Source organism: Mauremys mutica, chromosome 11 (assembly GCF_020497125.1).
Source record: "Mauremys mutica isolate MM-2020 ecotype Southern chromosome 11, ASM2049712v1, whole genome shotgun sequence".
In the NCBI taxonomy this organism is placed as follows: domain Eukaryota; kingdom Metazoa; phylum Chordata; order Testudines; family Geoemydidae; genus Mauremys; species Mauremys mutica.
In genome coordinates this window covers 38353434-38379101 of record NC_059082.1, presented here as the reverse complement: position 1 = coordinate 38379101, position 25668 = coordinate 38353434, and the positions used below count along the sequence as shown (strand labels likewise).

General features: G+C 45.3%; 1 protein-coding gene across 14 annotated transcripts in view; it reads left to right on the top strand.

The window, feature by feature from the left end:
* PPCDC (phosphopantothenoylcysteine decarboxylase) overlaps positions 1-25668 on the top strand; it is a 56902-nt gene that overhangs the window by 11773 nt on the left and 19461 nt on the right. For 9 of the 14 annotated variants that reach the window (XM_044980434.1, XM_044980426.1, XM_044980433.1 and 6 more), the window contains 2 exons: positions 1300-1476; positions 19868-19963. In XM_044980434.1, coding sequence (XP_044836369.1) covers positions 1324-1476; positions 19868-19963 — 249 coding nt within the window. In that variant the 5' untranslated portion in view covers positions 1300-1323. Of the gene's footprint in view, positions 1-1299; positions 1477-19867; positions 19964-25668 lie in introns of those variants that run through there. The other 5 variants (XM_044980436.1, XM_044980437.1, XM_044980435.1 and 2 more) reach the window with 3 other exon arrangements.

Genomic DNA, 25668 nt, shown 5'->3' with positions numbered 1-25668 from the left:
TACTGTAGCAGTGCAGCGGGGAGGCCAGCGCAGAGTGGACCCCATGAGGGCGGGGCGCGTGGCGGACGGAGGAGGAGCCAAAGGGGCATGGCCAGAGGAGGAACCATGGGGGGATGCCTTTTTTATGTTTGCTCCCCCGCCCCCGCTCTTAGGACCTGGCTACACCTTTGCCTGAACCATGAATCTAGGCTGTCTATTTTCAAGTCGCAAAGAGTCCTGTGGCACCTTATAGACTAACAGATGTATTGGGACATGAGCTTTCGTGGGTGACTACCCACTTCGTATTTTCAAGTTTTTTAGCAAAAACTTATTGTGATTTAATGGTGAAGATTCTGCACGATACTGAGTATACTGACCCCAAGCTGTGGGGACCACAGACTACTCATGTACTTAAAGTTAAGCAAGTGGTTAAGGGTTTTTCTGGATCAGGGTCAGATTGCTCATCACTTCGCAGAATCGAGCCTAAAACTGGGTGACCTGATTTAGGATCTACTAGGATCCTTTCACTTTTTAGAAATGCTGATAATTTTGCTTCCCTTAATAACACTGGAAGGGATCCCTTCCATTGTGCCTCTCTGTTAATTGACAATAATATGGGATTCCTCTAAAGATTTTGAAATGTTACCTCAAGACCACCTGTTTTACCTCCTGGTATCCTGTAAGTACTTTTGCTAGCTCACTTTCATCAGTTGGGCTATTCCGGATGTGGAAAGGATCCCATTTACTTCAGTGAGAGGTGTATCAGAGTTCCCAACTCTGAGGATTTGCATGTTGCAAATGTACTCCACTGGTGAGTGTGTGTTACATGTTTCCCTCCATGCCCAGTCCACAGAGCATGTGAGTCTGTTACATCCTCACACTACAGAACCTGACTCTTTAGCTCATGCTGTAGCAACATATCCATTTAGCTCTGGATCAATTTCTGGTGTCATCCAAAATGGCAGCCATCATTCATATAACCCTTGATCACAAGCAGTCCCTTCTGGTGAAAGCACATTGAGTGCTTTGAGCCATAGTACCCAATATTTTTTAAATTAAGTTAATTTCACAGTTAACCCTGATGTGATCTTTAGAATAATAGGTAACTGCTGAGGAGCAGAATGTTATGGTGACCCTCCCACCTTATTACTGAAAGAAGTGTAACACTTCTTGGATCAGTTTATATTGTTCTGAACTGAAGAGTGTTTTGAGGCCACTTACTGATATTCTGTATAGGGAGGCAAATCAGCAATTTCTCTGCATGTCTATCATTGGGTAAATCCAGCTCAGAGTTTGAAGACTGTTTCTCCTTGTTTGTAGATTTGATTGTCGCCAAGGTGCATAATGGAGCCCTTAACCCTTTCAGAGCCACAGCCTTCCCCACAAAACAGCTTGCCCACACCACAAAAGACGTACCATGTGCTGGTGGGTGTTACTGGAAGTGTGGCTGCCCTGAAGTTGCCTATTCTTGTCTCAGAATTGCTGGAGATTCCTGGGGTGAGTAACTTATGCTTCAGTGAGTTAGAAGAGAAACTGTAAATATGATATCTTCATGTTTCCTTTTTATTCTCTCTTAGTGGAGATCAGATTGGGTCAGTTAGAATTTTAAAGCTGATTCTAGATGCTGGTCCTGGGGTCTGAAAATCAGGCTGAGCATTTTTCTGTCTCTTTCCCCGTGATCAGTAATAACTCACAGATTCTCACAGTAAGAGTTTACCTGACCGTTTTGTTGATATTGTTAGCCAAAAGGGCTCGTTTCCCCCTGGAGCTTACCTAATTACACCAAGGAGGCACGGAGACAGGAAGACAAGTACCACACCCTTTATTGATCGGTCAGCTGAGCGGGTGTTCCTCTCGGCTAGTGCCAGAGAAAGAGACACACCTTTCATGGCCAAGCGGCCTACCTTTATAGCCGGTAACAAACAACTTAGCCTACGTTTGTCTACATCATTTGGTTGACCTATAGACCCTGTACATGTATCTATTAGGGGATAATTGGGTACGCAGGATACATATATCATTTTGTGGGGGTTACAAGAGACATACAGCTGTTGAGGATACATTTGTCATTCTGAAGGGGACACAAGATACATCCGTTGACCCTTTGTACTAGATACTTTGGATGCATACATGTGAACGCAGCTGCATACACTTGGGGAGCCAACATATACTTGGGGAGCCAAACAAAACTGATAAGCGAAATAGCTGACTTAGGTAGATACACGGCCTTCAGTCTAATGAGTTCTGTAAGCTTTCCAACACAGTTTGGACAAGCATAACATAACTTTGGTTTACTCAGGCCTAATACAAAAAGGCTTCATTAGCACTATGATTTTCCAACAACTCCCCCCTTTGAGAATACTCACCAAACCTTTTGGCTGAGTTTTCTCACACCAAAAAGCAATGAAGCTCTGCAGAAATATTTACAACTGCTCTTTTAAGCTTAGTCACCCCCAACCCAGGAATGAATGCAGGGACAAAAGAGTGGAACCTTGTTCATTTAACAACGAAGGGATCGGGGCACTGACTATAACTCAGGTAGGTATACCCAGTGGTTTAATTTCCCAGATGTCTCGGTGAATAATTTAATCCCATATGCATCCTCCCCATGGATCCGGCAGGATTCGGTATGTGGGAGCCACACCCACCCCAACCAGTCCATATGCTTGGAAGGAGCACTGTAAATGTACACACTTCCACCCAGAAAGTGTCCAAGTATGTCTTCATGACCACAGATCAGATGGTACTCCTGATATGTCTGTAAGGGCAGTGGGTCAAGTCTGGTGCTCAAGATCACTTCAAATGGCCATCAGCTGGTCATCGAGGAAATCCTGAAATTTTAAACATACTAGATCCCACTGCAATGCCTTCCCAGCCTCAGTGATATTCAATACCATCTCTGTCAGTAACTTCTGGGTTATAGAACTAAGGGTGGAAATGACATGTAACTCACCAACTTCAGCCTATACTTGGGTTAGCTGAACTTCAGAAATAAGGCTAGTGGCCCTTTCTAGTCGGCCCAATTTCTTATTATGTTCTTGGCCTTTAAGAATATTCCAAATGGCTGCTACACTATTGGCCCCAGCCCACAGGGATCTGCCCAATTTCTTCTTTTTCCAGAGGAAATAACCCAGGCTCTTTGTTGTGCTAATCTAATGGCAGTCCCCTGTGAGCAATCTGGGTATGTAAAAGTGATCTGAAAACTGGATAAAGGCAATGTCATTTAAAATCCAATTAGGGAGGGCAATACATACTAAAGGATTTATCCAAAACACAGGGCGCAGCCTGTAGAATAAACCCCAAAATTCAATTAATACCACATTTCCAAACAGGATCCCACAAGTTTCTTCCTGCCAGTGTAGAATTTTTGTTTCTTTACCAGGGTCAGTTCTCAATGTCCTTTTTAGTCAGGAATTCCTGGACTTTGGCAATGTCAGTGGAGTGAGCGTTCCTTCTCCTTTCCCAAAACAATTGTAGTTTAGCATTCTACAGGGGAGAGATTATCAGCACATCACCCTGTAATGGTTTTTTTTTTCCTAAAACATTTTATTCACAAGACGACCCGAGTCCTCCCTCGTGAGGCTTGCCACCTGGGCAAAACGCATGGCCCGCTGGCGTTAACTATTTAATTGCCTCTTGTAGCAAACACACTGCTGTTACAGCGTATGCTGAGCACAAATGGTTAAATTTTAACAAGTCCCTAAAGGACTGGTACTTGCTTAGCCAGGGCTTCCTTTTATAACTGGAAGTCCTGTCTCAAGGCCTGCAACTTGGCCTGGCGCAGGTTTGAGTTGCTGCCTGGTTCATGATCTATGCTCTTAATTGCTTAATTCCAGTTATCAAATACACATTTTTTTCCTTTTCTCCAACTACTCTATTGCCCAGTCCTGCTACGACTGGGGGTAGATTCACCTGCCACCCTTCCTGGTCAACCAGGGTGGAGAGAGGAATGCTAAACCCTTCTCCAGTTCTCAGACTTACTGCAGCTGAGAATGGGCACACCTTTAATTATGCAATCCTCAACATATAACACCAACAGAACCAAATAAAACAAACATAAAACAACAAGGGTAAAACAAATAGATGGTGTAAATTCTACAGGGTTCCCCCATTCTCTATTGCTCACCAAACTGTGACAAATTTCTGTTACCAATTTATGCCTCATGTCAGGTGATCAAACTGACACTGCAGGACGTTGCAGGAGGATAGAGAAAATACACCATATAACCAAATTTTAAAGCTTCATTAAAATGATAAAACAACAATGGAGAGTGTTGGGAATGCTTCCACATCACTCATAAAAAATACGAATGCCCCATACTTACACATATCCAGACTGGCCACGTCTGTATATAACATTCAGAAAAGGGGAATAGGTGGACGGGAGATTATCCTGTATACAGCTTGTTCAGAATTTCCAACATGCTTCCGCTCTTGGGAAGGCTGTTCTTTTACACCCTGGAATCTCCTGCGGTGTCTCTTTCAGAGATTCTAGTCCAGGTCAGCTACCTCTGGCTTCTCCAGTGTCACCAAGCCACACCAGCACCGGCATCCGTCACAAAGTCAGACTGTTGGATCTCACCAAACAGTTAAGCTTTGCAAATGTAATCTCAGTTCTGTAACTTGTACTGCCTTTGGTTTGCTTGACCTTGAGCATAAAACAACTTTCTCTTTTTATCTCTGGGCGAAGCTGAGTTTTAAATTAACCCGTTTCTAGACAAATTGCTCACACTGTGTCAGAGGCTTTTCTTTGGTGATTAAAAGCTCCTCTGAGATATATGATCTTATCTAGATTAAAGGTACCTTTTAATGGGCATTGTTTAGATGGATCTTCACGCGTATAAAGATTCCAATTCTCTAAATACCTGCAGGTTTTAGAACCATAATGTACGTACATATAATATGCTGGGGTACCCTTAGGGGGTGAGGTGGAATGTTTAGACTGTCCCTTACCCACACGGAAAAGAAGGGGGGGGAGAGAAGATGGGTTCACACGCTCCTAGACCCGGTTACAGTTTTGGCTTCCAGCATACCAATAGAACAAGAAACAAAAGTACCCCTACCAAAAAGAAAAGCCAGCCCTGGGGCTGCTCTAAGTCCCAGTAATTGTTCAGCACGGCCCACGGACTCGTGGAGTTAATGGAATTATTCATTAGCCGTGTCTGAACCTAGGTACCTTAACCAGAAAGCTTTTACCCACACACCTTCCTATTTGTGGGTTCCTTTACCATTAGGGGCCCAAGGTCCCAACCCGCACTTCGGGGGCGTTAATCCTCAAACCCAGGAGGTAACGCACTTACCACGCCCGGAGTGGCCACGTCTGGCAGGTGGACTCCCCTCTTCTGGTACTGTCTTGCCTCCGTGTCGGCTGGAGTTCTCTGTGGAGGGGGCGTAGCCGTCCTGGCCGATTGCGGCGACCCGGAGCTTGAGCAAACCAATAGCTCAAGGTGGCCACTCTCCTGAGCCGTCCTCGGCCGCCGGTCAGCGCCCCCAACAGGGAGAGAAGTCCCGGCGTGGAGTCGCCATTTGTTAGCCAAAAGGGCTCGTTTCCCCCTGGAGCTTACCTAATTACACCAAGGAGGCACGGAGACAGGAAGACAAGTACCACACCCTTTATTGATCGGTCAGCTGAGCGGGTGTTCCTCTCGGCTAGTGCCAGAGAAAGAGACACACCTTTCATGGCCAAGCGGCCTACCTTTATAGCCGGTAACAAACAACTTAGCCTACGTTTGTCTACATCATTTGGTTGACCTATAGACCCTGTACATGTATCTATTAGGGGATAATTGGGTACGCAGGATACATATATCATTTTGTGGGGGTTACAAGAGACATACAGCTGTTGAGGATACATTTGTCATTCTGAAGGGGACACAAGATACATCCGTTGACCCTTTGTACTAGATACTTTGGATGCATACATGTGAACGCAGCTGCATACACTTGGGGAGCCAACATATACTTGGGGAGCCAAACAAAACTGATAAGCGAAATAGCTGACTTAGGTAGATACACGGCCTTCAGTCTAATGAGTTCTGTAAGCTTTCCAACACAGTTTGGACAAGCATAACATAACTTTGGTTTACTCAGGCCTAATACAAAAAGGCTTCATTAGCACTATGATTTTCCAACAATATCACACAATACATCATGGAAACCAGCTTTGTCTCTCATCATATGTGGGCTTTACAGGGCTCACCGATGTAAAAACATAGATGTCAGTAAAGTCACCAAACCTGAATTTATGAGATACATATAATAAAAAGTGCCATATGCTCTTTGAAACTCCAAATTTGTAGTTCAGATCGTGCAATATAAGTAGTCTCAGTAGTTGAGACATAGAACTTAAAAGTTGGATGCTAGTGTAAAATGGAAGAGGACAAACTATAAAAATATAGGAGTACTTGTGGCACCTTAGAGACTAACAAATTTATTGTAGCATAAGCTTTCGTGGGCTACAGCCCACTTCTTCGGATGCATAGAATGGAATACACAGAAAGAAGATATTTATACATACAGAGAACATGGCATAGCTACTTCCACCTTTTCAACGGTAAGAGGCCAGTCAACTGAGATGAGCTATCATCAGCAGGAGAAAAAAACCCTTTGAAGTGATAATTGAGATGACCCATAGAAGGTGTGAGGAGAACTTAACATGGGGAAATAGATTCAATTAGTGTAATGACCCAACCATTCCCAGTCTCTGTTCAAACCTAAGTTAATTGTATCTAATTTGCATATTAATTCAAGTTCAGCTGTCTCTCTTTGGAGTCTGTTTTTGAAGTTTTTCTGTTACAAAATTGTCACCTTCAAGTCTGTCACTGAGTGGTTAGAGAGGTTGAAGTGTTCTCCCACTGGTTTTAGAATGTTATGATTCCTGATGTCAGATTTGTGTCCATTTATTCTTTTGCATAGAGATTGTCCGGTTTGGCCAATGTATATGGCAGAGGGGCATTGCTGGCACATGATGGCATATATCACGTTGGTAGATGTGCAGGTGAACGAGCCCCTGATGTGATTAGGTCCTATGATGGTGTCACTTGAATATATATGTGGACAGAGTTGGTATCGGGCTTTGTTGCAAGGATAGGTTCCTGGGTTAGTGTTTATGTTGTATGGTGTGCGGTTGCAGGTGAGTATTTGCTTCAGGTTGGGAGGCTGTCTGTAAGGGAGGACTGGCCTGTCTCCCAAGATCTGTGAGAGTGAGGGATCATCTTTCAGGATAGGTTGTAGATCTTTGATGATGTGTTGGAGAGGTTTTAGTTGGGGGCTGAAGGTGATGGCTAGTGGCGTTCTGTTGTTTTCTTTGTTGGGCCTGTCCTGTAGTAGGTGACTTCTGGGTACTCTTCTGGCTCTGTCAATCTGTTTTTTCACTTCAGAGGTGGGTATTGTAGTTTTAAGAATGCTTGATAGAGATCTTGTAGGTGTCTATCTCTGTCTGAGGGATTGGAGCAAATATGGTTGTATTAGAGCTTGGCTGTAGACAATGGATCGTGTGGTGTGTCCTGGATGGAAGCTGGAGGCATGTAGATAAGTATAGCGGTTTCCGGTATAGGGTGGTGTTTATGTGACCATCGCTTATTAGCACAGTAGTGTCTAGGAAATGGACTGCTTGTGTGGATTGGTCTAGGCTGAGGTTGATGGTGGGATGGAAATTGTTAAAATCATGGGCTGTAGCCCACGAAAGCTTATGCTCAAATAAATGTGTTAGTCTCTAAGGTGCCACAAGTACTCCTGTTCTTTTTGCGGATACAGACTAACACAGCTGCTACTCTGAAACCTATAAAAATATAGAAGCATCTGTATGCACGTTTAAAAAAAAAATTATTTCCTAGAGCAAGGGTAGGCAACCTATGGCACGCGTTCCAAAGACGGCACATGAGCTGATTTTCAGTGGCACTCACAGTGCCCAGGTCCTGGCCACTGGTCTGGGGGGGCTCTGCATTTTAATTTAATTTTAAATGAAGCTTCTTAAACATTTTAAAAACCTTTTTTACTTTACATACAACAATAGTTTAGTTATATATTATAGACTTATAGAAAGAGACCTTCTAAAAATGTTAAAATGTATGACTGGCACGCGAAACCTTAAATTAAAGTGAATAAATGAAGTCTCGGCACACCACTTCTGAAAGGTTGCTGACCCCGGTCCTAGAGTAACCAATTTGTCCAGGAGATGGCAGTATTAGTCAGGAGTAAATAGACTTACTTTTTCAAAACAAAGGGAACTATAATAGCTTTTGCTTTAAAGTAAAAGGAAAATTCAGAATGCTCTCACATTTTGGAACCAACCCAATTATCGTGGTTCATTGAAAAGAGAGAGAATTTGTGGCACCATCTTTCTTAAACATAGGCCAAATACATAATGCATTTATATTGCTTGGGTTGCTAGATGGCCTGGTTTAATACCCTTTGGATGAGTCATATATTTGGGATTCCTTCACTCCAGAGCTCAAGGTACCCCATGAGATTTGGACACAGGAGATATTTTGGAAATGTAATTGTGAAACTGATTGGTGGTGGCAGTAGCAAATCTGGAAAGGCTGTTGAAGGTACACAGAGCTGTCAGGGTAGCAGTGCTGTACCCTGTCAGCTGTTGGAAAGAAAATTCAGCTGGCATATTTGGGGGGGTGGGCTTAGTTAAGCTTTTCAGTTCCAGTAACTGAAAGAGGCTTAAGGTTCCAGACCAGATTGGGAGGGGGATGGAGGTGGGAATGGACAGCAGAAAGTGATGCAGAGACAGGAAGAGGTCATGTCAGAACCTCAGGTCATGTGTTGCTATCTGTATGAAATGTAGGTTATGCAGGGATTGTCCATTTCCCCCAGCCCTCATCCCCAGCTTTCTGGTTTTCCATCTTAGCAACAGGAGATGCCTGAATCATAGAGCCCGCAGCATACTATCTCTCTCCCATCACCCCCATCCTGTACTGGTATCCGAAAGACCTCCCTCCACTCTGTAGGTGACAGGAAGAGAGAAAACTACCCATTCTGTAGGAGTCTAGATCAAAGCACATCCCTTCTCTGTGAATATTTTGATCATAAACAAACTTTGCAGCAAGCTAGATCCAAATTTGATAGCAAGTCTCCTGGATTCTGTGATACTCCTGTGCAGGAGTCTGCAGATTTTGTGGCAGCTTCATTTAAATTTAAAAATAGAGGTTTTCACTGAATGAAATACAAAGAATCCATTCAGTCTAGGAGCCCTAGTTATTTATTTTGGCAATAAATTCAATTGATTTTCTACTGTCTGTACAATTTCAGGGCCTGAGCCAAAGCCAAATAAAGTCAATAGGAGTCTTTCCAGTTACTTTAAATCAGGCCCTCAGTTTTAACTTGCTGCAGATTTTTGTGCTGACAACAGAGAACTGTCTTACGAAAGTTCTCAGAGGAACTTGGGTAGAAAACAGCTGAAGTTTTTGGATCATTAGGAGATGTGCTGAGAGGTTTAGTGTTGTAGGATAAGCATGTTAGATAGAAGTTTCTGCTAAAATGATCAGCAGTGAAATAGTTGACAATTTAAATATCAATGTTGTAATCATTAGGTTTCAGATTCAACCACTCATTGAGATGAATGAGGTAGTTAATACATCTCATAGCCATCAGGTTAGACTCTCTGCAGACTCAGGAAGTTAATAGTGCATCAGTTAACATTTTAAAGGTTTTCTTCATAACCATGGCTGTTGAAGCAGAAAAAAGTCTTGTTTTATCCAGGCCAGTGGAAAATTCTGATGGTCACTTATGTATTTGCTCAGAGTTACTAATATAAGTGAAATCACTGCTTTCTTGACTCTTTAAAATGGCACTCACGTAAACGTGGGCAAAAATTAGGCTGGCAGAGCATTGGCTAGTGATCTCTGTGTAGAGACAGCAAAGCAGGAGATCCAAGCTTAGCCCTGGATGAAGTCTGCCACTCCACTAGCCTCTCCTCATGTAAAAAACACAACTTGTGACTCTAGCACACTTCTTTGACCAGGTGACGTATACATCAGCTTGTATCAGCAGTTAAACAGAGGAGTCACATGCTCATTTTCTATTTTAGCTATTATAGAGGCAAACGGAGGCTGTTACTGGTATATAGAAAGGAAAGAATACTGATCTCTTTCCAACTTAGGTGGAGGGACATGAAAGTCCCACTAAGGGTATGTCTGCACTATAGGATTACTCTGATTTTACAGAAATCGATTTTTGGAAACAGATTGTATAAAGTCGAGTGCAGCCACACTAAGCACATTAATTCGGCGGTGTGCGTCCATAGTACCAAGGCTAGCATCGACTTCTGGAGCGTTGCACTGTGGGTAGCTATTCCATAGCTATCCCATAGTTCCTGCAGTCTCCCCCACCCATTGGAATTCTGGGTTGAGCTCCCAATGCCTGATGGGGCAAAAAACATTGTCGCAGGTGGTTCTGGGTACATGTCGTCAGGCCCCCCCTCCCTCTGTGAAAGCAATGGCAGACAACTGTTTCACGCCTTTTTTCCTGGGTTACCTGTGCGGATGCCATACCACGGCAAGCATGGAGCCCGCTCAGCTCAACGCAGCAGCCATGAACATTGTAAACACCTTGCGCATGATCGTGCAGTTTATGCTGAACCAGAACCTGCAAAATCAGGCGAGGAGGAGGCAGCAGCTCGGCGACAAGAGTGATGAGGACATGGACACAGAATTCTCTAAAAACCGAAGGCCCGGCACTTTGGAGATCATGCTGTTAATGGGGCAGGTTCATGCCGTGGAACGCCGATTCTGGGCCCGGGAAACAAGCACAGACTGGTGGGACCACATAGTGTTGCAGGTGTGGGATGATTCCAAGTGGCTGCGAAACTTTCATATGGGTAGGGCCACTTTCATAGAACTTTGTGACTTGCTTTCCCCTGCTCTGAAGTGCAGACACCAGAATGAGAGCAGCCCTCACAGTTGAGAAGCGAGTGGCAATAGCCCTGTGGAAGCTTGCAACGCCAGACAGCTACCAGTCAGTCGGGAATCAATTTGGAGTGGGCAAATCTACTGTGGGGGCTGCTGTGATGCAAGTAGCCAAAGCAATCACTGATCTGCTGCTACCAAAAGTAGTGATTCTGGGACTTGTGCAGGTCATATTGGATGGCTTTGCTGCAGTGGGGTTCCCTAACTGGGTGGGGCAATAGATGGAACCCATATCCCTATCTTGGCACTGGAGCACCAGGGCAGCCAGTACATAAACCGCAAGGGGTACTTTTCAATGGTGCTGCAAGCACTGGTGGATCACAAGGGACGTTTCACCAACATCAACGTGGGATGGCCAGGGAGGGTTCATGACACTCGTGTCTTCAGGAACACTGGTCTGTTTAAACGGCTGCAGGAAGGGATTTACTTCCCAGACCAGAAAATAACCGTTGGGGATGTTGAAACGAGTATAGTTATCCTCGAGGACCCAGCCTACCCCTTAGTGCCATGGCTCATGAAGCCGTACAAAGGCAGCCTGGACAGTAGTCAGGAGCTGTTCAACTATAGGCTGCGCAAGTGCCGAAGGGTGGTAGAATGTGCATTTGGATGTTTAAAGGGTCGCTGGTGCACTTTACTAACTCGCTCAGACCTCAGCCAAACCAGTATTCCCATTGTTATTGCTGCTTGCTCTGTGCTTCACAATCTCTGTGAGAGTAAGGAGGAGACCTTTATGGCAGGGTGGGAGGTTGAGGCAAATCGCTTGGCTGCTGATTACGTGCAACCAGACACCAGGGCGATTAGAAGAGCACACCAGGAAGCACTGCGCATCAGAGAAGCTTTGAAAACCAGTTTCATGACTGGCCAGGCTACGGTGTGAGAGTTCTGTTTGTTTCTCCTTAATGAAAACCTGACTCATTCCCTGTAAGCCACCCACCCTCCCCCCTTGATCACAGCTTGCTTTCAAAGGAAATAAAGTCACTATCATTTCAAAACCATGTATTCTTTATTAATTGATTATAAAAATAGGGAGAGAACTGACAAGGTAGCCCCGGTGGGGTAGGGGAGGAGGGAAGGAAGGAAAAGGCCACTTCAAAACTTGTTGAATGACAGCCTTTTGCTTGGGCTGTCCACTGGGGTGGAGTGGCAGGGTGCATGGATCCTCCCCCCCGCGTTATTGGACATCTGGGCAAGGAGGCTATGGAACATAGGGAGGAGGGAGGGCTGTTATACAGGGGCTGCAGCGGCACTCTGTGATCCTGCTGCCGTTCCTGAAGCTCCACCAGACGCCAGAGCATGTCCGTTTGATCCCGCAGTAGCTGCAGCGTTGCATCCTGCCTTCTCTGATCTTCCTTCTGCCACCTCTCATGTCGAGCATTCGTCGCGTCCACGTCTGTCCTCGCGTTCGTCCCATCTGTCCTCACGTTCATTGGCCGCTTTCCTGTACTGTGATACTGTGTCCTTCCACTCATTCAAATGAGCTCTTTCACTACGGGTCAATTGCATGATTTCAGAGAACGTTTAATCTCGCGTGCGTTTTTTTCGCTGCCTTATCTGAGATAGCCTTCGGGACGAAGGAGGGAGGCTTGAAAAATTTGCAGCTGCGGGAGGGGAAAAAAGGGAGAGAAGTATTTAAAAAGATATGTTTTGCAGAACGTGTGTACTCTTTCACGGTGAACAACACTATTCACATTACACAGCACATGTGATTTTGGTACAAGGTCGCATTTTGCATCTTAATATTGAGTGCCTGCGGCTTTGGTGTTAGACATCACAGACCCAGGGCCGGGCAACAGAATTCAGCTTGCATGTGGCCATGGTAAGCCATTGTCTTTCAGCTTCTGCAACCTTCATAAAAGCAGCGCCCTCCTTTTCCATACCTACGGTTTTCATGTTAATGTGCAGCAGCAGAAACCAAACTAACCCTGCCCCCCTTCCAATTCTCTGGGATGATTACTTTACCCCTCCCCCCACCGCGAGGCTGTTATCAGGGAAGATCCTTGCTAGCCAAACCCAAACAGCTCAGCGTCAATGCCCCCGCCACCCCGGCTAGCTGCAGGGAAGGATTTCTTTTCAGCCACAGGCAAACAGCCCCATAGGAACAGCCACCTCTGTCCCCTTAATTAAAATTCCCGTCTTTCAACCAGGTTACCATGAACGATATCACTGTCCTGAGGATAACACAGAGAGATAAAGAACGGATGTTGCTTGAATGCCAGCAAACACCGGGACTATACGCTGCCATGCTTTGTCATGCAGTGATACCAAATTACTTGCTACTAGCATGGCATGGTAAAGTGTCCTACCGTGGAGGACGGAATAAGGAGCACTGCCCTGAAACCTTCTGCAAAGGCTTTTGGAGTAACCTTCAGGAGAGCTTCATGGAGATGTCCCTGGAGGATTTCCGCTCCATCCCCAGACACGTTAACAGACTTTTCCATTAGCTGTACTGGCTGCGAATGCATATCAAGTCCTCAGGGCAAATTAATCATTAAAAAAGTTTGCTTTTAAACCATGTGTAATAATTACAAAGGTACACGCACCAGAGGTCCCTTCCATGGCTTCATGGTCCAGGATACTGCCTTGGGAGGGTTGGGAGGCTACTTCAGTCAGGCTGAGAAAAAGATCCTGGCTGTTGGGGAGAACAGTGTGCTGTGTGCTCTCCACAAGCTCGTCCTCCTCCTCATCTTCCCTGTCTGCAAAATCCTCAGGCATGGCTGAGAGTACCCCCTCCTCGCAATCCATAGTCAGGGGTGGGGTAGTGGTGGCAGCCCCCCCTAGAATTGCATGCAGCTCAGCGTAGAAGCAGCATGTCTGCGGCTCTGCACCGGACCGTCCATTTGCTTCTTTGGTTTTCTGGTATGCTTGCCTGAGCTCCTTAACTTTCACGCAACACTGTAGTGAGTCCCTATGGTGTCCTCTCTCCAACATGCCCTTGGAGACTTTTTCAAATGTTTTGGCATTACGTTTTTTGGAACGTAGTTCTGCTAGCACGGAATCCTCTCCTCATATAGCGATCAGATCAAGTATCTCCCGTACAATCCATGCTGTAGCTTTTTCGATTCTCGGACTGCATGGTTACCTGTGCTGATGAGTTCTGCATGATCACCTGTGCTGATCAGCTCTCCACGCTGGGCAAACAGGAAATGAAATTCAAAAGTTCGTGGGGCTTTTCCTGTCTACCTGGCCAGTGCATCCGAGTTCAGATTGCTGTCCAGAGCGGTCACAATGGTGCACTGTGGGATAGCTCCCGGAGGCCAATACCGTCGATTTGCGGCCACACTAATCCTAATTCGAACCGGCAGTGTCGATTTTTAGCGCTACTCCCCTCGTCGGGGAGGAGTACAGAAATCGATTTTAAGAGCCCTTTATGCCGAAGTAAATGGCTTTGTTGTGTGGACCGGTGCAGGCTTAATTTGATTTAGCGTGGCTAAATTTGACCTAAACGCATAGTGTAGACCAGGCCTAATTAGGATGAGTAAGCAAGGAGCCCATCCCTGCAGAAAAGAATTTAACAGTGGGAATAATTAATCATTGGAATGTGTTAAATTCTCTATCACTTGGAGTTTTTAAAGCATGACTGAATGTCTTTTGTAGCCCATAGGGCTAGCCTGCTTGCTTGCTTGCTTGCTTATATCCTTTCTTATAGGTTTGTTGATAATAGCTTTATAGCTTTGTATTAGAGTATTTTTTTGCAGTAACGGAAGAAACCTACAGGCCACATCCTGTATGATGAGCTAAAGCAAGTTAGCGTACACATGTTTGTGACCTTTGGCATAGAGAAGTTGCCAAGCGATTGTGCGCTATAAAGTTAACAGGTACACCACAAAGAACATGGCTATAACCACCAAACCGATTCAGGCCAGAAATAACAGATGTGAGAATGAGCACCCCGATTTGATGTGGGTGAAGAAATTGGACGTGGAAGGTTGGGCACATAAGAGGGCAAACCACCATGATTAGGGTTAGGTTAGTTTTTTCTTGGGTCTTTTTTGGCTTAGTTTCCTGGCTTTCTAGCTCTCTAGCTTCCCCTAAATTTTTCACTTTCCACTCAAGCATTGAGGAACCTGGACAATCGGACTCTTTTTGGCATGCTGGAAATGAGGCTGGTCCTTTGTCTCTTACCATCAGGTTCTCAAGGAAGGATGAGTGTGTGTTAATCTAGGAAGTTTTATAGTAAAGGATACCACATGTACCTCCAAAACAGTACTATTTCCTTTTTAATTCTGGGTGATTACTTTCCATTTGATTACTTTTCCACTTATGTCAGTAAAAGTCTCTACGGCTGTATTGTTTTCTCAGCATAAGTGTCCTTGTCATACATCCTGAGGGGTTCTTGCAAGATTCTGTGTAGCCTGATTTTGGGACAAGAACCATATCTTCTGATCAGATCAACTGGCAAGCCTTTTAACTTATATAAATAATAATATTAATCCCCTAAAATCAAGCAACACAACTGTTATAAAGGCAAACAGAGGCTGTTACAGATATATGGAAAGGAGGGAATACTGATCTCTTTCCAACTTAGGTAGAGGGACATGAAAGTCCCACTTAGGATGAGTAAGCAACGAGCCCATCCCTGCAGAAAATAATTTAACAGTGGGAATAGTTAATCATTGGAACAGCTTACCCAGGAATGTGTTAAAATTCTCCATCACTTGGAGTTTTAAAATCATGATTGAATGTCTTTTGAAAAGATGCACCCTAGCTTAACTATAAATATTGGGTTAAATGCACGAATCACTGGGTGCACTTCTCTGGCCTCTGCTATACAGGAGGTCAAACTAGATGATCAGAATGGTCCCTTTTGGCCTTAAAATCTGTGAAAGAAATGGCAGAGCAAGAGTGGTTTTTAAAAGTGCCTTGGCTGCAGCTATGTGTTTGTTTCGAAGGGCTTGTCTACACTATAAAGGTTTTCTGCCTTACCTGTACCGGTACAGTTAAAGCAGCAAAAAAACTCTGGTTGTGTACACAATTATATCAGTATGAAAATTCTTATATCACTATATAGCTTATTTTGGTTCAGGAACTGAAATAAACTATATTGCTATAAGGCACCTTTATATTGGTATAACTGCATATACACTAGAGCTTCTACTGGTATAACTACATTGGCAATACTACTAATAATTAATATATCATACCCCTAACCAGTGTAGGCCTTGTGTACACTAGAAAGTTTAGTTATAGCTATACCAGCAAACCCTCTAAGGCAGTGTCTACACTGTGTACCTTAGAGTGACAGGTGTGTTGCTACAGCCGTGCCGCTGTAAGGTGTGCAGTGTAGCCGCTCTTCATTAGCCAGGAAAAAAAGCTCTCCTGCCGACAAAATAAAACCACCTCCAACGAGGGGCGGTAGCTTTGTCGTTGGGAGAGCGTCTTCTGCTGATAAAGCGCCATCCACACCGATGCTTTTTGTCAGTAAAATTTTTGTCGGTCAGGAGTGTTGTTTTTTTTTTTCCACACCCCGACTGACAAAAGGTTTACTGCCGAAAGTGCGTTGTAGACATAGCCTTAGTGTAGTTGCAGCTTATAGCAGCAAAACAGTGCTTTTGCTGGTCTAGTCTATACCGGTTACTGAACAAGGAGAAGTGCACCCAGTGATTCCTGCATTGAACCCAATATTTTATGGTTAAGCCAAGGCTTTTATTAATATAGAAATGTCATAAAAATCTCATCCAATATTAGTATTCTGGCTAAAGTGTATAGTATAGATCTGGCCACAGTTATGCTAGCTCGCTCCAAAAGATTCCTAGTGCATGTTAACATTGGGACTACATCAACACACGCTAAGTACCTTTTAGGGTTTGGCTACACTTGCAGCTGTACAGTGCTGGGAGTTAAAGCTGTCTTTGTACAGCTGTGTAGGGAAAGCGCTGCAGTGTGGCCACACTGACAGCTACCAGCGCTGCAGTGTGGCCACATTTGCAGCGGTGTTGGGAGTGGTGCATTATGGGCAGCTATCCCAGCGTTCAAGTGGCTGCAACGTGCTTTTCAGTGGGGGGTGGGGTGGAGCGTGACAGGGAGCGTGGGGGAGAGAGAGAGAGTGGATTTTTGAAGCTGACACTGTGTCAGCTCCCTGCCTTGCAAGTTCCAACCCCTTCCCACCCTCTCTCATTCACTAAATGCAAATAGCCTTCTTTATTTTTTTCCTCACAGAGCAGATAAGCAGCTGCTCCAAAACGGACCCCCCCCCCCCCGCCCGCCAGGCTGCTTCTTTCCTCAAGCAAACACTAGCTGTGGACATTCCAAAGGGATCCCCCTACCTGCCTCTGCTCGAGCAAAGAGTAGCTGTGTTTGTTTTTTAGATAAGCAGCTCCGGGAGCCCCGAGTTCACAACAAAACAAAGAGAGGCATCACAACAAAACAGAATGTTATCTTTACTTAAAAGCATTATGGGAAGGTTCCGGAGGTCAGTTACAGCGTAGTAAGATTAATCACTGTTTACACTGGCACCCCAGTGCTGCAAGAGCAGCCCTGTTCTCTTTATTCCTCTCGTCGAGGTGGAGTACAACCAGCGCTGTAGCCAGGGAGATACAGTGCTGTATGTGCCTTGCCAGTGTGGACGGGGAGTGAGTTGCAGCGCTGTAAAGCCACCACAAGTGCTGTAACTCTCAAGTGTAGCCAAGCCCTTAGAGTGTGTCAGCCAGGTCTACATGGGGCAGTTTCAGCACAACATTTTAGAATGCTCTACAATTTACACCCCTCCGGGGCACATTGACACACCTTGTAGACAAGCCTAAAGAATGCAGTTACTGTATAAAATCAAAAAGAATAGGAGTACTTGTTGCACCTTAGAGACTAATAAATTTATTGTAGCATAATCTTTCGTGGGCTACAGCTCACTTCATCGGATGCATGTAGTGGAAAATACAGAAGGAAGATATATATGTATAAAATCAGCATTTAAATAGGCTGTGTAGGCTCTGAGGTAAACACCTCATTGAGGCAAATAGGGTAGCAGATAGTGCAGTTAGCACCTTTGCTGCCGCTGTTTGGCTGGAAACAGTTTTGTGCAAAGTGAGGTTAATGGGGAAACTGTGGTTGTTGCTCTGAAAATGATTTTGACACTGGAAAGGGCCAGAAATGTGTGTGATTTCAAATGAAAGCTATGGAAAATGAGCAAACATTGCAGAAAGAGCATAATGTCCCAGAGTATGATGCAGAATAACTGGATAGTGCCCTGCTATGAAGAACAAGCAACCACAGAACCCAGCCTGGAGGAGGAAGAGCTGAAAGACATGCACTCAGATAGTGCTGGCTGACTCCAGCTAGCTGCTTGCTTGTTAGATTGCAGTTCATAGGTATGTGCCCCAACTATGCTTTGACATTGCCACTTTCAAAGCAACATAAACTAAACTGGAAAAAATCACTTTTATTCCAGAATAAGACTGTCAATCCAGTATGATGTACTGCTACACCTGTATCAGTATAAATATACCTGCATAGTATATACATGTACATTTCTATATGTAGACCAGCCCTCCTTAGATTCTGAAATAAACAGCAAAAGTGATCAAAGACCCTGAAGTTTGGGAGCTGGAATTTTCCACTGCCCCAGGTCATCCTAGGTAACAAGGGTGGAGGAAGATGAGCCTAGAATTGTCATTGCTAGGAAGATAAAACAGACTATAAAACAGTCACTGTTGGGGAGATAGGTTAACCTGTTCCCAAGCCTCAACTGCTGCTGTTGGAGATGGTCAGCAGCTTTTGGTGACAACAGAGGTGTATAGCAGCTAGCATGATGAATACACTTAGCCCATAATCAAGTATATTACTATGGATGTGCCTACACAGAGGTTTTCTTCAAATTCTTCCACCACTGGTGGACATAATGGCAGGAAATGCTAGCATATACTGGCCATCATAAGTAAAGAACAAAGTCTTTTGTCCTCTTCAATGTTCCACTCTAGTCCATCTGCTGTTGATGGGCCTTCCTTGTTGGCCACTTTCTATTGGAGATAATCACTTTACACTAGTTAATGTCTCTCTCCCATCTGGTGATTTACACAGAGGGTTACAGTGAAAACACTCAAATATTATCTTGTGATATGGGATACAGATATGATAAGTGAGATTAATGCTTGCAGCAACTTACAAGCATTTCATAAAATCTAAACACTAAATGCATTCTTATTCTAGTACTTATTTTAACAATACTAACACACAGGTGAGCCTGACTGATTTCAACCATGTATTTGTAAGTATTCAGTTGAGGCATGGGGATCTTGGCATGAGCTGGCACCTGGTATGCCAGCATCACACTCCATAATAGGTAGTAAGTGTGCATCCTCATTGGTTGTAGGACAACAGCCAGAGAATTTGAGAAAAGCCTCCTTGTAGTTAAAACCATTGAGTTACACCCATAATTTCGCATGGGTGACAGACTGTTTGCATGCAGTTTGATTGCAAATGCAGCAGGTGTAGTTAGACATAGACTGATGAACAAAAATCCTGCCAGACAGAAATAGCCCTAGGAAACAAAAAGTTTTCTTATGGTGTCTTCTTGTCCACGGCCATGAGGTGCCCTGCTTAATAGGGCCTTCCAGAGCCAGGCACTTTCACAGCCTCTTTCCATACACATCTCTTGATCAGACAAGGCTCTTGTATGGAGCTTTGTTTTTCCTGGCAGCCCTCTTTTCTAAACCACGCCTCTCTTTTGTCTGTTTCGGTCATCTTCACTGGCCCAACTGCTGGTTGGTTATTTGCATATGCTAGGAACCAAATGACTAAGGCCCAGCCTGCTCATGTGAAGAACAGAAATGAGTATCTGGCTTGCATTGCACCTGTTGGTGCCTGACCTTTCAGCGGTGACTGGAAGTGGTTATGCAAATATGAGTAGTAGGGTGAAGTCTTGGTGTGAGGGCCTGATATAAAACTCTTTGCCACCCAAGTCTTCCTTCCCTTGCCTGGCTCAGGGCTTTTATGTTATGAAAGGTAATTGTTTGTCTCTCCTCCTCCTTTTCTCTCGTTAGCTGAAAGTGCGTGTGGTAACAACCGAGAGGGCAAAACATTTCTACAACCCCCAGGAGATTCCTGTAACCCTCTACAGTGACATTGAGGAATGGCAGGTCAGTATCCCTCTTCTACCCCATCTGATCCATTCTCTATGGTTGCTGGGGACAACTAATTCCCATGCCAGCTTCACTTTTTATATAGGATTTGTTTGTTCATTCAGTTGACCTAGTCTTCCAGAAATGGCCAATAGTGGATACTTCAGAGCAAGGCAAAACCCTCTCCCTCCATAATGCACTTGGTCAGTTGTGCAGATGCTGGATTTGGTGTAGTAAAAGAATTCCTTCCAGGTCCCCTCCAAGTGATCAGTTTTTCAGCATGAGGCTGATGGACTGATTTCATTCACTTTTACAGAGCCTTTGAATCCAATTACGGAGTATTAAAAACATGCAAATAATATGATGTTGCCCTCTCTGGATGGTGGTGATGGTGGTATTTATTATTATTACAGTAGTGTTAAGTGGTCCCAACCAATATCATAGCCTCATTGTGGTAGGCACTGTACAAACACATAATAGACATGCGCTGTCCTAGAGCTTACAGTCTAAATAGACAGGAACGACTCAGTGTGGAAGAAAGGAAAGATTGTTAATGGGTAGTGCCACAACCTGGCCCTGTTCCCCTCTCTGGACAGACACCAGTATGTTGTGAGAAGACACAACCACTGGATCCCATGTGCTTCTAAGACTGCTGGGTCTAGGTAAGGACTGGTCACTTCCTGTATCTGGGTCTATCGGTCACACTCCCTCTACACTATAGGTCGAATTGTGCCAGTTCAATTTTCCGGCACGGTTAGGGAACATCTGTATGTTGTCACATTTTTTGTTTGTGATGACCTAGGACTGTAGCACAGTTCCCAAATTACATGGTCTCAACTACACTAGAAACCAAGTATTAAAACAAAGGTTGCCCTCACTATGCCAGAGAACCACATGACACCCAGATGGACGAGGGAGGGAGTGTAGGGTAAGAGGTGGTCTCTGACCACTCAGGACTTAAGAGCTATCCCCATCTCCCTGAATAGCAGCTGGAAGTGGGTAGGAAACCACTGAAGAGCAGTGGGTGCAGATGTTATGCAATCATTATGCCTTGCCCAACTTAGAGGGCAGCAGCTTGATTACCCCCATCATTATCTTAGCCTGCAAATCTACAGACATTATTAATAGTCATAAAATTATCCAGCCCTGTTTAAAATCTACCTTCAGCATATGACTCAATAACCTCCAGCACCACTGAATTTCCCAGGCTTATTATACATCATATGGAGTGTAATAGAAGTTCTAGATTCCCAGCCTCAGATCCGATGCCTGGGCACCAGGAGAAAAAGTTCATCTGTGCCCAGTTTCATTGCAGAGTTCTATCTCATTCACAACTTTAGTATTTTGCTGTTTTGGATGGGTCCCTCCCATTCTTTTTCCTCTTGTAATTTAATACTAGTTAGGATTTCTGATTGGAGACTATGGCACTGAACAGCCTTTCTTCTTAGTCCTGGATCATAACATGAAATCCAGCCAATCAAAACAGATGGCTTGTGTGGTGAAAAATAGTTCCAAATTGTATTTTTGGCAGCCGGAGGCAGCAGTTTGTGCTGCATGAGTGAGCTGCTCTGTCCTATTCTTTATCATCTTATGATTAGGGCTGCGAGACTGAGATCTGGGTTCTATTCCTGGCTCTGCCACTGACTCATTCTTGTGACCTTGGGTGAGTCACTTTACCTCTCTGTGCCTGTAGTGGTTTAGTGGCGGGGGCTCCTCCCCATCCGGGTCCGTGGGAGGCCACTCCGCCTCATTACGTGTCTGTTTGTCTCCTACCGTGGGGCATTAGTGGGGTGACAACAGTCTACCGCTCAAGTCTATAGCTCAGGCCTGTGGTAAGGGCCCAGCAACAAAACATAGGTAGGGAGGCCAGGCCCTTAGTCATAAGAACGCAAGAATGGCCATACTGGGTCAGACCAAAGATTCATCAAGCCCAGTATCCTGTCCTCTGACAGTGGCCAATGGCAGGTGCCCCAAAGGGAATGAACAGACAGGTAATCATCAAGTGATTCATGCCCTGTCACCCAATCCCAGCTTCTGGCAAACAGAGGCTAGGGACACCATTTCTGCCCATTCTGGCTAATAGCCATAGCTAAGATCTTGCATGAATCTATCTAGCTCCCTTTTGAACCCCGTTATGGTATTGGCCTTCATAACACCCTCTGGAAAGGAGTTCCAGAGGTTGACAGTGTGTTGCGTGAAAAAACTTTCTTGTGTTTGTTTTAAACCTGCTACACCTCTACCCCAATATAACGCAACCCAATATAACACGAATTCAGATATAACACGGTAAAGCAGCACTCTGGGGGGTGGGGCTGCGTACTCTGGTGGATCATTTTGTTGCCCAGTCACCCAGTTTTGTGAGATCTTTTTGTAGCTCTTCGCTGTCTGCCTGGGACTTAACTATCTTGAGTAGTTTTGTATCATTTGCAAATTTTGCCACCTCACTGTTTGCCCCTTTTTCCAGATCGTTTATGAATATGTTAAATAGGACTGGGCCCAATACAGACCCTGGGGGACACCACTATTTACCTGTCTCCATTCTGAAAACTGACCATTTATTCCTACCCTTTGTTTCCTATCTTTTAACCAGTTACCAATCTGTGAAAGAACCTTCCCTCTTATCCCATGACTGCTTATTTTGCTTAAAAGCTTTTAGTGAGGCACCTTTTCAAAGGCTTTCTGAAATTCTAAATACACTATATCCACTGGATCTCCTTTGTCCGCATACTTTTTGACCTCAAAGAATTATAATAGATTGGTGAGGCATGATTTCCTTTACAAAAACCATGTTAACTATTTCCCAACAAATTATGTTCATCTGTGTCTGACAATTTTGTTCTTTATAATAGTTTCAACCAATTTGCCTGGTACTGAAGTGAGGCTTACTGGCCTGTAGTTGCCAGGGTCACCTCTGGAGCCCTTTTTAAAAATTGGCGTCACATTAACTATCCTCCAGTCATTTGGTACAGAAGCTGATTTAAATGATAGGTTACAGATGACAGTTAGTAGTCCTGCAATTTCACATTTGAGTTCCTTCAGAACTCTTGGGTGAATACCATCAAGTCCTGGAGACTTATTACTGTTTAGTTTATCAATTTGTTCTAAAACCTCCTCTAATGACACCTCAATTTGGGATAGTTCCTCAGATCTGTCACCCAAAAAGAATGGCTCAGGTTTGGCTCACTCAGGGCAGGGCATTGAGAGTCTATAGCTTTGGCTTGTGTTCAGGGGTTCGGGCATCCTAGCTCTGGCGGATGCCTGACAAGCACTGGCCTCTTAGCCTAGAGAGGAGGAGACCACCACCCCAGGGGCTCGGATGGCAGGGGGAACGCAGGCCCACCCACTCCACTGCATCCTGGCCCAGGGCCCTAACAGCGGCAGAGGGGTCTGCCACTGGGTCAGTGGGGATCCTGACTGCAACATGCTGACTGAGTCTACGGCAACAATGAACCGCACTAGGGTTAGCTGTCCCTGGGCCACTTCCTAACTCCTCCTCGGGGTGTACTTGGGTCTGTAGAGGATTGTCCAGATCGTCAGGGTAGAAGGCCTGCAATAGTCCCGACAACTCCTCTGTGGTGTGGTCTGGTCAGTATGCAGCTCTGGCCAGTTCTCAGCTCCCCAGGGGCCTGCAGCAGTCTCCCAGCTTGGGAGCAAGCAAGAGGCATCTGGCTCCTCTGGTGGCTACAGCCCAACTAAGTGCCCAGACCCACCTTTTATACTTCCTGTCCCTCCTACTGACTTCTGGCGGGAGGGGTGAGCATGCCCTGGTTCCGCCCACCAGGGCTCAGTGAGGGGCTCCTCCCCCTCCGGGTCCGTGGGAGGCCACTCCACCTCATTACAGTGCCTCAGTTTCTCCTTCTGTAAAATGCTTTCCTATAACCCACATGCAGTTGTCTACACTGAGGTTGTTTGTACTGGTGTAGCCATACCAATGTAGTTGGACTGGTGCAAATCTTAGTGATGTAGGTGTCTTGCACCAATCTAAAAGGCGGCTTGCACTAGCATAAACTGAACTGGTGCGTGTCACTTTTGACACCAGTGCACCGTGTCTACATTGGGTGTTTGTTGTGATAGCTGTGCAAAACTTTCCAGTATAGACAGGTCCTTAGTTCATGAATGTTTGCAAGGTGCTCTGAGACATCTTCAGATAGAAGCTGCTAGAGAAGGGTAAAGTCATATAATGAAGGATTTAGGGAAGGGTCAAGTCAGATAATGTGGACGGAAGTCCCATTTCAGGACCTGGACTCTTCTGAGGTGTCTACACTGCAGCTGGGAGTGAGCTTTCCAGCCCGGATAAACAGACTCATGCTAGTGGGGCTCAAGGTAGCACGCTAATAATAGTGTGTGGATGTTGCAGCTCCTGCAGAGGCTTGGGCTAGCCACCCAAGCTCAAATCTAGGGGTTGGGTGGGTTTGAGCTGGAGTGTCTAGCCTGAGTCTCTGCCAGAGCCACAAGATCCACGCAGCTATTCTTAGCATGCTAGCTCAAGTCTCGCTAGTGTGAGTCTATTGTCTACCCATGCTGGGAAGCTTGCACCCAGCTGCGGTGTAGAATAACCGTAGTGAGTTAGTGCAGCACTGTGGGAGAGGGATGTTTTATCAAAGGTACAGTACTTTAGAGGAGATGTTAAACCAAGGCCTTGTCTACACTGGCAAGTTTCTGCGCAGTAAAGCAGCTTTCTGTGGTGTAACTCCCGAGGTGTACATGCTGCCAAGCCACTTAGCGAGCAGAAACTGCGCAGTTGCAGCGCTTTAAAAAACCTACCCCAACGAGAGGCATACAGCTTTCTGCGCCGGGGCTACAGCACCATGGTGCCAGTGTAGACACTCTGTTCGATTACAGCACTGCGATTGGCCTTTGGGGGGTGTCCCACAATGCCTGTTCTCACCTCTCTGGCCATCAGTTTGAGCTCTACTGCCTTGCCCCACCCCTTAAACTCCTTGGGAATTTTGAAAGTCCCCTTCCTGTTTGCTCTGTGATGTGTGCAGTGGTCTTAGCGTATCTTTCCAGGTGACCATGCCTGCTCCACACACCAGGTGATCTCCTGCTTGGAGCAGTGCTGAGCTGCTGGACCTCATCAGCATTTGGGGAGAGGAGGCTGTCCAGTCCCAGCTGCGCTCCAGCCGTAGGAATTATGATACTTATGGACAGTGTGACAGGGTCAGGCCAGATGGATGCAGGAGAGTGTTAGAAGGCAGATATATTAGTCCCAGATTAAGTAGATCCCTTTTCCCTGGGGAAGGTAACAGGGACAGTTCCAGAACAAGCAGGAACTTTCTGGAACCAATTAAGGCAGGCAGGCTAATTAGGACACCTGGAGTCAATTAAGAAGAAACTGCTAGAATCAATTAGAATAGGCTGGCTAATCAGGGCACCTGAGTTTAAAAAGGACCTCACTTCAGTTTGTAGCATGCATGCAAGTAGCTGGGATCAAGAGGCACTAGGAGCTGGGAGTGGGAAGGCTGGAGGACTGAGGAGTACAAGCGTTATCAGACACCAGGAGATACAGACACAGTTGTAGCTGTTGTGCAGCTGTTCCAGGAGGCACTCTAGACAGCGTCAGTCCACAGGGCCCTGGGCTGGAACCTGGAGTAGAGGGCGGGCCCGGGTTCCCCCCAAACCTCCCAATTCCTGATCAGACACAGGAGGAATAGACCTGGGCTGTGGGTTCTACTAGAGGGGAAGGTCTCTGGGCTGTTCCCTGACCCACATGGTGAATCTCC